General features: G+C 41.0%; 1 protein-coding gene across 4 annotated transcripts; it reads left to right on the top strand.

Annotated features, from left to right (window-relative positions):
• Positions 1-4,088: 4,088 nt before the first annotated feature.
• znf576.2 (zinc finger protein 576, tandem duplicate 2) lies at positions 4,089-14,960 on the top strand. 4 transcript variants are annotated; one of them, XM_042229056.1, is made up of 10 exons: positions 4,089-4,190; positions 4,754-5,179; positions 6,321-6,833; positions 6,945-10,594; positions 10,669-10,936; positions 11,213-11,401; positions 12,128-12,211; positions 12,312-12,498; positions 12,645-12,852; positions 12,953-14,955. In XM_042229056.1, the coding sequence occupies exons 2-10, from the start codon at positions 4,780-4,782 to the stop codon at positions 14,162-14,164; spliced, it is 6,711 nt and encodes a 2,236-aa protein (XP_042084990.1). In that variant the 5' UTR covers positions 4,089-4,190; positions 4,754-4,779; the 3' UTR covers positions 14,165-14,955. The 4 variants fall into 4 exon arrangements, with proteins under 4 accessions (XP_042084990.1, XP_042084991.1, XP_042084992.1 ...); XM_042229057.1 differs by having other exon boundaries at positions 4,116-4,235; positions 11,216-11,401; positions 12,953-14,960; XM_042229058.1 differs by having other exon boundaries at positions 4,116-4,235; positions 12,345-12,498; positions 12,953-14,957.
• Positions 14,961-15,430: the final 470 nt, after the last annotated feature.

The raw sequence follows: 15,430 nt of genomic DNA, 5'->3' as shown, positions 1-15,430 counted from the left end.
GCTCTGGAAGAGGCGGAAGCAGAGATTGAAGACCACATGGTAGCAGAACTAGTGCCAGAGAGAGAAGATGCTGGAGAAAATGGAGATGAAAGCATGATTGGTAATACAGCTGAGTGTGATGAGAGCGATTCAGCCCAAACAGGGACCTCAGACCCGATTCAAAGCTTTGGAGTTTCCACCGCCTCAGTGAAGAATGCACCTAGAAAAGATTATGTTTGCTCGATCTGTGGAAAGATTTACGCGTACCTGGTTTCTTTCAAAAAACACCAACAGCTGCACGAAAACGAGTCCTCTGCATCAGCGAAACCTCCGGACGAGTCAATTTTGCGCCAGTACGAGTGTCCAGATTGTGGGATGCTATTCATCAGACGAACACGGCTAATCTCCCACCTGAGAGTTCACAGAGCAAGCATTTCATTAAAATCAGCCCCTCACAGATGTGATACTTGTAACAAGGACTTTGCTTCTGCGGGGCTGTGGTTGGCTCACACTGAGCTACATAAACAGAATCCATTTTGGTGTTTGAGCTGCACACGCGGCTTTAGAGATGAAGCGTCACTAGACAAACACCTGCAAAATCACTATCACAGGCACGGGACCATCCGCACGTCTGCACAACCCACAAGTCACTTCAGCAACCACGGCGGAGCTAAGCAGAGCTTCTCCAATCCCGGAAAGGTAATTTCGCATCAAAAACAGCATCGTACCAACTCTGTGAACCTGGGAGGTTTGATTCAAAGAAGTGCTCTTCTCCCTTGTGTTGAAGAAGAGCCAGAAATGAATGCAGACTTAAAAGAACGACCAGAGGAGGAGGAAAGCACACAGAAAACAGGGCTACAAAGTCCACATGAGAAGATCGAGGATTGTGACAGATCTGACAAGTCAGACTGTGGAGAACCGGTGTTTCACTTTAAGATTTTGAGACAAGCTAGCTTGGCTGATCTATCTGACGAGTCCAAATCAGGAGACGTACAGTCAAAAACAAGAAACGAGCCGGACGAAGCAGAGTCACAGGAAAGAAACGTGCACAGCGACCATAAGTACTGGGAATGGGAGTGCTTTGACTGTGATATGGGCTTTGATGATGTGGCAAAGCTGCACTCGCATTATATAAAACATGCAACTGGGGAGTTGCCTATACTGTGGGATAACACAGAGGGATGAGGTGTCACTGAAGCATTTGATTTCTCATCCCTGCTTCTGTTCAGATTTTTTTAAGGACGTCACACAGCTGCTACAAAAAAACTTTTTGCCTTTTTTTTAAAACAATTTTTTTTTACTTATTCCTGATGAATTTATTTTTAAAAATCATGCGTTACAGTACCCTAACAACAAATATCTACACCAAGGAGGCCTTTTTGAGGTATAGCCTCAATGTGCTATGAGATTAAACTTTTTAAGGCATATTTTCAGTACGTAAAATCCAAGAGTCTGAGAAACATTCTTGAATTAAACAGGTCAAAGGAAAAAAGGAAAACTTGAGTACAGCTGTCCACTCTGTTCCTTTAATGTTTTCCTTAAAAAAAAAAAAAAAAATCCTGGAGAATCCTTTCACTGCAGATGTTGACACGGAGAGGATTTTATGAATGTGCCAGTTGAGGACGTACAAGACATCTGTCTCTGAAATTAGACACACTGATCTTCATGTCTTCTTGCTCAGTTGTGCACCAGAGCCTGTCACTTCATTCTCTCCTCTCTCCAGAGTTTGTGAAAGGTCAGAGGTCACTGTGAAATGTGGATTACACACTGTTGTAGGAAATCTTCAGTTTTCTGTCAGTTTCCCACATAAAAACTCTTGAACACTGTCTCACTCACTGCTGGGATATTTATTGAATTCCAGCCTTTCTGTCCATCCGACTTTTATCAAGTAAATGGACAATATTCCTTCTCCCTCACCTCAGTTATTCCAGTATCCAGAGGTGTGCACAGATATCTTGTGTGAGATGTTTTCCAAATAAAAAGGCATATTCTTTTATAGAAGTTTCTGAAGTCTGTTTTTATTTTTGACATTTTAAACGTATAATTAAACTCAGACACACAACTAACCAAATCAACATGTGCTTTTTCTGATGTAGTAAGTGGAGATGTTTTTTTCTTCTAGTGATTAATTAGGTTTATGACTTCAAAAACGTTGAATTACTAGTTGCTAAAAATGGGCATCTGGATGCCTAATCAGAAATTCCATCCAGATATTGTCAAATAAAGCATTTCTGATCACTTTAATTGCGCATAAAATGGCAACCTATAAAGGAAGAATGATAAACGACTTCACTGATTTTAGAGTAAGTGTATTAATGAGCACTAAGATATAGTTGGCCAGTCTGCAACAGTCACTAGTTTGAAAAATGTAACAGTTCATGATATTCAGTGGTTTATTTAGTAATACAATGAGAGCTAATTGCACTAAAGAGACTTTTATGAGATTTCATGAATTATAAATTAAGCAAATAAGCACACAACTTCATAAGCTTCTGTACTTGCTGCTAAGTCTAGTAATTTGTGCTATATTAAAATCGAGGGCTGCACATAAATGCAAGAGACATCTACAACTCCGTATACAAAGCCCATTCCAAAAACAATGCAATGAGTAAATGTAAAAAACAAAACAGAATGCAATCAATTGGAAAGTACACAGACCAGTTTTTATTTTTTCAGAGAACACTTCAAATGTTTAAATGTAGAAAATGTAGGGTTTGAAGAAAAACGTTTAATCATTAAAAATTTGATGGCATGACTCAGAAAAGTTTGCATGGTGGCAATAAAGGCTTTAAAGGTAAGTGGTGCTAAAAGGAAACAGCAGGAGGAACATTTTTGCAGCTCATTAGGTTAAATGGGAACAGTCCGAGTATATAAACTACATCTTAGAGGGGCAGAGTTTTGCATATCTGCAAAAAACAAAAACTGCATCTACAATTTTAGAATAATTTCCCTCAACTTAAAATAATGAAGATTTTGAATATATTGTTTTCATAACATCATCAAAAGATTCAGAGAATCTGGAGACATTTCTGTGGGCAAGGGATAAGGCGAACGTCTACGTCGCATGCCTGGGATCTTTGACACAATTCTGTCATTGAAATCACTGCATGTCGAGGTTTGTGAAGAAGCCAAATGTGAACATGATCCAGAAACACTGCTGTCTTCTCTGGGTCAGTTAAAAAGCCTGCATCTCTGATGGTATGGAGGTGCTTTAGCACCTATGGAACTGGCAGCTTTCACATCTGGAAAACATCAGTGCTGTAAGGTATATACAGGTTTTAGATCAACACATGGTCCCATCCAGGCAACCTTTTTTTCCAAGGAAGTGCTTTCATATTTCAGACTGCATTTCTTACAGCAGCTTTGGAGCAGAAGAGTCCAGATGTTGAACTGACCTGCCTGCAGTCCAAACCTTTCACCAGCTGAAAACATTTGATGCATCATCAAATGGAAAAAGTTAGAATCCTACATCAGACAAGAATGGGAGAACATTCCTCTCACAAAAGTCCAGCAGATGCTCTCCTCAGTTCCCAAACATTTGCAAATTGTTGTTACAAGGTGAAGGAACGCCACACACGTGTTTTGTTACCATCAAATACAAAATTAGCTTATTTTTTTTCTTGAAATAGTACAATTTCTCAATTTAACGATTTTCCATGTTTTCTGTGTTGTATTGTGAAAAATGTATGAGCTGATGACTTTTGCAAATCATTGTGTCTGTTTTTATTAATCTTTTACGCAGTATCCCAACTTTTTGTGAATTGGGTTTGTATATACAACAGACGCTTCACATTAGAATGATGGTTTTTGTGATTATGTTTGCATGCGTGCACATGACATGAGTGTGCAGTCCCAGTGTGAGTTTATGAAGGTTATACTACAAAGTCTTTGTGTCTCTGTGAACACCTGCACTTTGAGGATTCCTGGAAATTTTACAATAAAAATGAATATTACACTTTTTTAAAGGTTTTTGTTCTCCCTCTTCTGATATTTTATTTGTTGCAACAAAAAAACTGAAACGGACTTAACACTGGTCAAGGAAGCCAACCGGTAGCAACAGTTTTCAGAGTGGCCCAAACTTGCTGGAAAACTACATTTCCCGTCACTCCTCCGCGAGCTTTGTCAGACGTGACGTCACGATGTCTGCATCTCCTCCGTGCAGGCTTTGTCAGAAACGACGCGGTGATGTTTGGGCGGACGAGTGAGTCTAGGTAACGCTGAATCTACATCCTCCTACTTCCACACACCGTGTCTGTGTAAGTGGGCGTCTGTGTAGATGGATGGTCTTAAATCGAGAAATATTATTTAGTGTATTTGGCGCTTTATCAGAGCGGAAGTATCGCATTTTGCACTCTGATTTTTACCGCAAATCAGTGAATTAGGCTAACCAGGCTACCATTATCTTCGTCTGGTTATTAGAGAGACATTGCTCAAGGAACTCACCAGTAGGAATATGGTCCTCAAATGTTTTCACATGTCTTTAATTTTTATTTATTTTTTTATTCTTTAACACCTCATTGTGGCGGCTGAGCCCCATGTTGTTGTTTTTTTGTTTTTTTTTTTGCTTTGTTTTTTTTGTAATGCAAATGTTACAAGCTCAGTAACAATATGCGGCAGTCCCCCAGCTGTCGCTATGTGGATTACAGAGATGCTTTTCACTCCTTTTAAAATGTGTAGAACCCGCAGTCTTGGCAAAAAGGTAAATGAGGTAGGGCGATTAGTATCTGTGTAATTATCAGTCATATGTGTTTCTGTCTGGAACCTGACTTCGCAGAAACATCTGAACAAGAAAGACTACAAATGCAGACTGCAAACCAGGCTCAGAGTGGGTCAAACCCTGTGACCACAGCGACCTCAAAGCCACCGCTGGACACTGAGGCTCAGCCAGCACAAAATGAGCTAGATGCACACAAAAAAGACAGCAAGGGAGCTGCTGCTGAGACTGAGGAGGTAATTGCACCGGAGGGAAGTGCAGCAAGGCTAAAATCAGCAGAAACACCTGCAAAGGTAGGGATGGACGTGGACACAGCTGCAAAACCAGCGGTACCTGAAACTAACATGAATGCTGGATGTGATGGGCAAAAGGGTAAAAAGCAGGAGAAAGCTGTGAGTGACGGCAGGAAATATGTTCCTTCCAAGAAGGCCATGGTAGATCCTTTGAAGATGGATATGTCCAAACCGCTGGTCATGCCTCTCACATGTGAGTCTTTTACTTGTCTTTCCATGTTATATGTTGTCAAGGACTGAGAGACCTGCTTGATTGTTATTATTTCAAATTTAGAATTACAGGAGACATCATATTCTGCTGTAAACAATATCTACAGTAATTAACTGTGTATGACTGTATCCTTTGCAGTACTTTTACAAGATGTAAACCTAACATTGCTTCATTAAGCTGATACTGTTTGAAGTTTGGTTAAATCTGTACAGTCAATAGAATCTAATGTTCAGTAGCAGACAAAACTCAAAGTGAGAAATTATTTTGGTTGGGTTGATATTAGAGGTGGGAATCACCAGACACTCCACAGTACAATATTATCACAGTACTTTACCCACAGTACGATATTATTTTGATTTCTAACAATTTCCAGTATGCTTATATATGCATATTCTGCGATTTATCCTCCCTTTCTTCAACTGCAAACTATGTTCTTAAACTTGACTCAACAAAGAGTCATTCACATTGATGGAAATATGTTGGCAATCTGTCTACATTTGTAAATTAGAGAGGAAATATTTGCAAACATTCCACAATCTCTTTATGAGTAATTGTCAGTCCAAGCTCTAAGCAACCATTTAGTTACAGCAAGTTGGGATTGGTCACAGAATGTGAAAAACATCAATGCAGTCACCAGGCACAAAACAATTTTTTATTTAATCGTGTTTTTTGTAGCTGTAAGGAGGTTGCTGTCCTGTCTTTAACTTTGTGACTGAGCCATTAGCTTTGTCAGGCTAAGTGTGTCCAGTTTGGGATGTTTCTTTTGTCGAGTCAATTTAATCTGAGTTTGCTTGACTACATGTGTTATCTCAGGATGGAGGTGCATGAGATACCCTTTTGTTAATAGTATTTCATTTATTTAACAAAATATTGATATTTGGTTCCCATTATGGATACAATATTGCCATGGAAAAAATTTGCAATACTATGCAGTACAATTTTTGTCGGGTGTTTCTTAACCTGTCTTTACCTCCATCCAAATTTACCTACACATTCGCAAATGAAATAATCCTAGAATCACGTGTTTGTTTTTGCAAGCATGTATGTTTTGTATGGATTTGAGTCTAGGGATACAGACGTGTGTTATATGTATTTACTCTGCTTCTGCCCTTTTCCCCTGTAGCATCTCAGCTTTCCCTCCAGTGCATGGAGTGCCATATAATCTTCAGCGATCACAAGAGCAAAGAACGTCATCTCAAGCTGAGCCACCCAGCAGAATATGAACAGTGCATACTGAGGAATGCCCTGTTTGCTTGTTATGTTTGTGATCGACATTTCACAAACTCCACAGAGCTCATGGTCCACCAGAAAGCCCACACAGAGAAGAAACCTTTCAAGTGTCCAATCTGCAGTCAGGCCTTCAACAAGTCATCAGAGCTGACCGTTCATAAAAAAATTCATTTTGGCCAAGATGGTTATGCCTGCACTGACTGTGGCAAACCTTGCAAAACGCTGACATTGCTGAAGTATCACCGGCGCACACACACTGGAGAGAGGCCTTATGTTTGCAAGGAATGTGGAAAGAGGTTCACCATGTCCAAGGCTCTGCAGAAACATTTGGTGTTACACTCGCCGGAGGGAGCTGAAGGAGAGGGGGGAGAAACCACAGCTAAAGCACAACCGAGAAAAAATGATGGTAAGAAAAAAAGCCATTGGTACAGGTGGTAAAGTGTTGTTAAATAGAAATGTCATGACTTGAAATGAATTAAAAGCATCAGCATAAAGTTTCTTCGTTTATTGTCTCTAGGTGCTTCAGCAACAAAGTATCCCTGTTCTATGTGCAAGGCCACTTTCAAGAGTTCCAGGACACGTTTGCACCACATGAAAACTAAACACAATTCCTTGCCTGCTACTGCCAGTAATGTTCTCCCAGAAGGTCAGCAAGTGAAACAGACTACACCCATTATAACTCCGATATCCATCTGCCAACCAGCACTACTACAGGTGGAGCCGAACGGACCCCTGCAAAAAGTTGATGCCAATATTGACACAGAGCAGATTCGCAAACTTATTGAGTCTTTGGGAAATGTGCAGAAAGTGAACCAAGTTGTCATACTGGGGCAGGTGCCACCTCATGCTCCACCACTGGAGGTGCAGCAAGTATCACAAGGGTTAGAGCCGGTGAATGTGAATCTCAGTCCACCGCAGATAGATTTTATAGGACTGAAACAAACAGACTCTAAGACAGATGAAGGTGACCCGTCAAACAATCCATATGATCCAATGGAGCAAACAATTATACTGGAACCTATTACTCCAGATGGACAGCTAGAAAATCCCACTTTCTCAGTATTAGGTCCTCACATAGCAGCAGGTGAAAATGCAGAGCTTACGCTTGTTCCAACTGAACAAGCAGAGAGACCTGAGGGAGAGGGGATGCATCAGATCCTTCAGCAACCGGATATTGATATGCTTCATTCTAATCCTGTGGAGCAAATGGTTAGTCAGAATGAGGTAGATGATCCTAAACAAAATCTGGAGCAGACGGTCATATTAGAACTTACCCCTGCTTTGATACCAACTGAGGTGCTAGAGCAATCCCAAGCAATCCAACAAAATGAAATCCCTTCCTCCTCTCTGGTACCAACTACAGAACTAGAGACTCTCGATAAGACTACAGAGCATACCGTCCTAGATGAGCAAGAGACCAGCCTGTCAGTTCCACCTCTTATACCTACCGTTGAGTTGGAGCAAACATATTTACAACCAGAGGAACAGGAAATTTCTTCTTGCACAGTTGTTCAAGCAAACACACTCACGCAAGCTTCAAGTGAATCGAAAACCCATTCCACAAATGTTTTTGATTCACATATGGAAACAGTAGATCTAAATCAGGTGCACCCTGTGATAGATCCAGACACACAAGAAGAGACACAAAAGAAGCCTGAAGAAGAACCACCTGACAAACTGCTGGAAGATTCCAAGAATAACCTGTCTGAATCAGAAAACCCGCCTGCTGAAGAAAAGGTTCTGTCGCAATTACAGTCTAAGAAGGTGGCTAAGATCTCAGAATTACCCATTAATGTAATGTCAGCCCAAGAGCTGGTGAAAGTCCGGAAAAGAAAGCCAGCCAGAGCTTTTTTCTTTCAAGGATATATGCAAGATTTTGTGGGAAGCATCTACCAAGATGACTTACAAATTGATGCCAAACCTGCCAAGCGCCAAAGGTCAAAAAAACCCCACCTTGTTGTTAAATTTGGCCCACAAAGCAAAGAAAAGAAAAACAAGAAACAGAGGAAGCCTTCGCAGCAGCGTCAGCCAATGCAAGAAGAGGCGACAAGAAGCAAGACACCACCCAAAAAACTCACAGAGCAAAAAGTACCGTCACAGAAGAAGGGAAGGAAAGGAAAAAAGGATAAAAAAGTAGAAAGAGTATTATCTACTGCTGAAACAAACTCACCCTTATCGACCCAAGCCCCACAAGTAGAACAGCTCAAAGAGGATACAAGAAAAAATAAGATGAAAAAGCAAATGGAAGTGGCCAGTGTGGGTGTTGTGCAAATAAGTAAGCACAAAACTGTAGCATCGCCTATACTTACAAAGAAAAAACAGACAAAAATAATACAAAAGAAGCAAAAACGCAAAAATGCAAAGGATGGGAAGCCAAAGACAGACATGGAAAAAGGGGGAAAAGTCAAAAAGGCAGACACACCTTGCTCAAATATAAAGCAAGACTCTCTGCTTCTACTAAAAGGCCATAAACAGCCTCAGCTGAAAGTTTACAAGTTGGACCCTTCCAAGGCATCAACCCAAGCCTCAGAGGCTTCGCCTCATGAGTCCCAGACAATGTCTCAACAGACTAACAACAACAATCTCAAGTATCCAGCAAGTGAGTGCACAGATAATCTCACAGCAGAAGGTAAGAAAAAAGGAGGAAGACCCAAGAAGAACCAGAAAGCACTTTCATTGATGTCCTCGCTCCAGCTTTCTCATCAACCACCTGAGCCAACGCCTGCCAAGCCAAAGAACACCAGAAAACGTAAAGCTTCCTCAAAAATAGAGACTGAAGGAGTGATAACATCTCATTCCAAGCGTTCCTTAGAGTGTAAGGACTGTGGAGAGCGATTTGGTGAAGTCTCATCCCTACAGAAGCACAAGGCAACTGTGCATATTGTAGAAAGTCCCAGTCTCACTTACACCAATGGGAACATCTTTGAAGGCGTCTCAACCTTGGATCTTTACCAGCTTCCCAAAGGAAGTGAAAAGCTTGTTGGGGTGAAGAATGCTGCTACAGACTGGGACACTGAGACAGAGATGGGAGAGAATGCATTAGAAGAAAGGGAACAAAGTCTCTCCTTTCCAGCTTTGATCCCCTCCCCATCTTTACCCATACCTCCTCCAGATGCTGAAGTGAAGACCTATGAAGATAAGAATGGAAGCAGAACAGAAGATGGTAATCCATCTCATACATCGCCAATCATTTACTCATCATCTGAACAGGTGAAACATTATGGGACTCTTCCAGATTTCACATCCGAAACCACTTTAAGTAGCTCTACTCAGACAAAGACTGATGAGACAGAAAAACCTTCGGCATCAGATGATAAGAAGCTAGAACAAGGTACCCCAAGGAATTCCAACTCTGATTGTGAAGTCCAGGGTACTGCAGAGGAAGATATTAAGGAAGATTTACTTCTAGAGGTAGATTTAGTCACTGTTGGGGAACAGAGTGAGAGAGACGATCCGACTTCTCAACGTGACACTGTTCCTCAAAATGAATCAATTGCAAGCTGCAGTTCTGAAAATGGAAATAATAATAAAGGATCTATCCTAGTCAGTAATGATACAACTGAAAATAGTCTGACTTCGCAGACTGTTTCATGTTCCACTTATCAAGTGGAGATCAAAGAAGAAGAAGAAGAAGTTTTAATTCAGAGGCAAAAAGCAGAAGGAAAGGGAGCAGTTATGAATTCTGCGAGAGGTAGGAGTAGAGGAACAGGGCGTCTGAAAAGGGATTTACCATCAAAGAGGGTTTCAGCTGGAGATGCTCCCAAAGACTCAGAGAAACAGCAGGATTATTGTCAGGTAGTTTATGAAAAATGTCCCATAACCTCAGATTCAGAAATGATTGACTGTGAGATCGGCACAAAGACGGCACAGCCGGAGACAAGTTCCAAATTAAATATCAACAAAGCAGATGTTCCTGGTGCTTTGTTGCCTTCCATTCCCTCTACGTTAGAGGGATCTCCCGAAGACCAAGTCGTCTTTGAGCTGGAGTCAATTACCACGAGTGTTGAAGAAGTAATGAAGGAAAGAGGGCTCCATGGAGGAACGGAACAAGATAAGGTGATGGACCAGTCTCCAGGCCTCATACTGGAGAAGTTCCTTACTTCTAGACAGAGAGCGACTGCTGAAAAGGAGCAGTGCCTGATGATGGCAAGCGACAATCAAGCACAGGTGAGACACTTGCAGTACCAGCTATGTTAGATAGAATTCAACCCTGCATACTTAAGAAATTGTTTTCATTACAGGGTTTGGGCTACATCACTGAAAATGAGGTACAAGTTCTTGGAAGTGATGAGATCAAGGTTGAAGAGAACAGTTCGAATCAACCACTGACTGCATCCACTAGTCAAAATAGACAGACTGCAAGCGTGCAGCCGCTGCATCATCGCGATATAAGGACTGTTCTGGTGAAAGAGGAAAGCAGCCTCATAGTGAATGATGTTCCAGCCACAAATGGCAGCAGACACATCCGCTGGAATGTAGAGGCACTTAGTGAAAATACAGTCATCCCAAGTAAGTATTAAGGTTTCTCAACCAATATGTAATTATAAAACTATTGATTTCTGCAGTCTGCATACCACCTGGCACAGTATCTCTTGATTTCTTTTTTTTTTTTAAATCAAATGTTAGTTTTTTGAGAGTAACAGGATTTCTGATTATTGGATAAACCAAAGTTTAGCTGTTGTCACCTCTGATTCCACTCATGGCTAATCACCTTCTGGCTAATGAGTATAACTCTTGGAAAACCACTGTGCCATGTTAAATCATGTTCTTTGATTTGTATTTTAGCAGTAGAGGTTGGGGAGAGGACAACGGACTGTTGCATCTTACCAGAGTTCAACACCAGCCAGTGTATTTTCTATCCAATAAAGGAGGAGGAGAGAGAGGTCCTAGTAGAATCTGCTGGGACCAGCAGAAACCCAGAGGGATCCCACGATGCAAATCAGACAGAAAGTCAAACAGCAGATTGTGATATACGTGAGTAACTCACTCGACCTCCACCTCCACTTACTTTGAAATCCACCATTTTTAATCCTCAGTCGTAAAAGGCTGATGGGGTATTGTCATCACCCTGCTGGATGGGCGGGTGGGCAGCGTTGACCCCTAAGTCTGTGAATAATTGCATAGTAGCTTCAAACTGATACCACAGGTTTATTTGCTAAAAACCTTGGATGAGTTTGGATCTTGGTGACCTTGACCTAAAGTTCAGAGGTCAGCTTTTCTGAAAATCTGGTCAATGCAGTAACTTGAGAATGTAGGGATGAGGATTTTCAAATTATTACTGTCAGTGCAGCTACCAAAACTCTCAGGTGATTTTAGTCTCAGTGACCTCAATGTCAATATCAGAGATCAAGATTTCTGAAAATCTTACAAGTGCAATAACTCAAGAAGGAAGTCATCTAGGATTTTCAAATTGATAGCATAGGTGCATCTACTAAAAATTGTGGATGAGTTAAAATCTCAGTGACCAAGGTCAGAGTAAGTTCTGAAAGTTTTGTGATTGTGATGACAAGGACCACATAAGATTTTCAAATTGATGACATAGGTGTGTCTACTAGCAGGTTGAGGGGTTTCACTGACGATCGCCAGTATTTTTCAGTTATACAAATGGAAGAGACTTGACTTTCTTATTGATTTTTATATTTGGTATTCTCCAAATACTACTTAAAGGCTTATATATTAATTTTGAGTCTGTTTAAACAGGTGAATCGATCAATTCTGTACCAGACTATCAGGAAACAAGAGTCGAAGGTCTTTTTTCAGATCCTGAGGTCATCGAGCAACAAGGTTGGTTCCCTTTTGTGGAATGATTAGTATTTATATTTAAGAGACTTTCTTAAGCTGTTTATTGATGATGTCAATAAAACTTAATAAATCTGTCCTTTAGCTGTGTCAGACTCTGAGTGGCAGCACCTACCAGATCTTCATGAGTTTCTCCTCCAAAGTCCCGATGAAGAGGATATGGGTGGCTTTGAATTGTCAGATCCTCAGCTTGATTCAGAAGCAGAAATAATGGCCTATTTCTCCAAGAACTCGGCCATCAGCGCACAACAGTCAGATCACACATCGCAAAGGTACAGTAAGACCTTCTTTGAGTCTACAAAACTATCATACATAGAAATAACTCTAAATACCTTTTTTTCTATTATTGCTGTTGTTCCTCTGTTAAATACATGTAAGATTTGCTCTTGATGTTCTTTTGACTTTATTCCCCCCTTAGTTTGCCAACATCCGTGATCCCGTCTAATGCACCAAGAGATGGCAACAGAACCAGAGAGCCCATTGATTACTTCTCTAAGTATTTTGGTTGGGATACCTGGGTAGAACTTGCCAACTGTACAAATAAACTGTCCAACATGCCTGACGCTGTCACGGCCAGGGAAGTTGCACGCTTTGTTGGGATCCACATCGCAATGGGAACTTTGAAGGTTTGTATTTCTGCCTGTCTGATTACTGAAATTATTACCTCAGTCTTGGTTAGATGCTAAAGCCTAATTTTATTTTATTTTTCTATTGTTACTTTCTTAGTTTCCCAGTGCAAAGCTCTACTGGGAAGACTTGACTAAGGTGCCGTTGATTGCTGAAGCCATCCCGTTGTCCCGTTTCCTCGAGCTGTCTCGCACGCTGAAGCTGACTTCTTCAAAGTATCCAGCCAACGCTAATCCCCACAAAGGAACTTGTGATAGTGATCAATGTGGTGACGAGGCAAATGGCTCAGATGGTTCAAAACAGGCGGATCCCCTGTGGAAAGTTCAGCCATTATTGTGTCGTTTCAAAGCAGGGTGCCAGTCATTAAGACGAGAGGGCGATTATGCAGTTGACCAATATCCGCTTCCTCTCACTGGGAAGGTGCACAACAACAAACTGTCGCTCTACAGCACTGCTTTAATTGGATTTGACGGCTTACTCTTACATGTCGATCTTAAGGTGGATCTCTCAGACAAAGAAGGTGCTGTAGAAAAAATGGTCCCCAAAGGTAGTATGGTGTTCCTTTGCAAACAGGAACTGTCCACCCCTGTGATGCTCGAACGCCTTTTAGCTGCTGGGGTTCATGGAGCAGGCAGGGTGGGAGGGGCTCGAGGACAGATCGGTGATGAGTTTGTAAGCTCAGATGGGAAGTTGATGCTGCGCCGATCCCATTGTGGCTTCATACTTTCTACTGCGGGAAATGGCCAAAGGAGCGCGGCCTCTCTCATTGAAAACTTTGAGAAAGCCCAGATGTCGGCCCGTCTCCACAGAGAACTGAAAAATCTTTATGCAATTCCCCTCACTGCCTCTGCACCAAGCTGCTGGCCCCAAGCAGTGCTCTGGTACCTCACGGATCTGGCTTTGGTAAACTCCTGGCTCCTGTATCGACAGGATTTCAGAGCATCCGTGCCACCTTTGACTCTCATGGCTTTCAGATTGGAAGTGTCCAAGGCTTTGATCTTCTCTAGTAGCTCGGATACCCAAGACTCAGTTCCTCCCCAGCCGCCGGCAGCAGAGGTTCACACAACAAATGAAACCCGCAGTCCCATCCTGGTGGAGGAGAGTCCTCTGCCAGACGCAGCCACACGATATGACGGTTCAGGTCACTGGCCGGAGCAGCTTGGAGAGGGAGAGGGGGGCAGGTGCCGTTTTGGGGACTGTCAGAGGACATCACGAGTGTTATGCCTCAAGTGCTGTGTCTTTCTTTGTATCTCACGTAACCACAACTGCTTTTTGAATTTCCATAATCAGGGAAGTTTGGGAAAAGAGTAGTATCTGCTACAGAATTTACCAATCTCTGATTGTAACTGTGTTTTTGGTGTAGGGAAACTCACTGCCTTTCACTATCATGCTTTTATAGGGCTGTTGTGATGCATTTTAAAAAAATTTAATATGTCATTTAGGAGTTGTAAAAAATGAATTTGCCTTCAGAAAGAAAAAAAGACTCAGAGCCACACACTGTGCTGGAAAAGAAGTGTAAAAAGTTTTGTTTTTTTTCACTGTGGCCATCATGATACTTTTGCCCTCAACTATTTATTTTCACCTGATCTAGTTTACATTCTACAGTGAGCTTATTTTTTGGCTCTATGAATTGTAGTATTAAAGAAAGTATCATTTATTTGAGTTTTAGAAAACAATAAAGGACAAATGGGAGAAAAAAAAGCATGCATCTTTTGATTATTTATTTAGTCATTTGAGGATTGTTTACAAGTACATTTTATCACGGTTTGAACTGTCCAAGTGTTGAAAAAGAAAAATGTGCCAAAACATATTAAAGCTCTTGTGTACTGAAATAACAGAATAGGACACAGTACTGCAGCAATGCGAGTAATTAAAGTCCATCAGTCATTAGAACATTATCATAAGAAAAACTATAGTAGCACATAGAGCTGATGCATGCTTGTATGAGTTTTGAAATACAAAGTACTGTACAAATTCGTGGTAAAAAATAAATAAATTTAAGCTACAAATATACGTCAAAATGGAAGAAATGTTTGTAGAACTTGCAACTAAGTTTTTACTCACCCATCATTTCTTTGTATTGTGTTAAGAAAAGGGGAAATAGGTGCAGAAACATGCAAATATATATATGTATGAAAAAATCTAGAATATTAAGCAAAAACAATTCATACTATTCTAGCAAGCTTGAAAGTCAACATTTGGTATGAGCACTTTTATTCTACATCACAGGTTGAACTCTCTTAGACAAGCTTTCTTTTAGATACTTTGGATGTTGACTTCAACATGATCCCACACCATTTCAGGTCCATGCTCTGGGAAGGCCAATCCATGACTCATTTTTTTTTTTATCCAGAAATGCTTTAACTGCATTTTACTGCGGAAGTGTGTTTGGGTCATTGTCATGCTTAAAAATCAATCAAAGCAATTGCCAATCAGAATATTTTCCAGTGGTATTGCATGGTGAATAAAAAAAATCTGATGGTACTGATGCTGCATTCATACAGCGAGTGCAGAATTATTAGGCAAGTTGTATTTTTGAGGAATAATTTTATTATTGAACAACAACCATGTTCTCAA

Source organism: Haplochromis burtoni, unplaced genomic scaffold, assembly GCF_018398535.1.
Source record: "Haplochromis burtoni strain Fernald_Lab_line unplaced genomic scaffold, NCSU_Asbu1 Contig_376, whole genome shotgun sequence".
Lineage (NCBI taxonomy): Eukaryota > Metazoa > Chordata > Actinopteri > Cichliformes > Cichlidae > Haplochromis > Haplochromis burtoni.
Note: the sequence above shows the minus strand (reverse complement) of the source record. Positions and strands in the feature narration are given on the sequence as shown.

What these genes read in the sequence shown, in the direction of transcription:
- znf576.2 (XM_042229056.1), top strand. Translation starts at nt 4,780, where the DNA reads ATGCAGACTGCAAACCAGGCTCAGAGTGGGTCAAACCCTGTGACCACA. An exon ending in TGAGGTCATCGAGCAACAAG is followed by an intron (nt 12,212 to 12,311) that starts GTTGGTTCCCTT and finishes TCTGTCCTTTAG; the next exon opens with CTGTGTCAGACTCTGAGTGG. An exon ending in TCGCAATGGGAACTTTGAAG is followed by an intron (nt 12,853 to 12,952) that starts GTTTGTATTTCT and finishes TTACTTTCTTAG; the next exon opens with TTTCCCAGTGCAAAGCTCTA.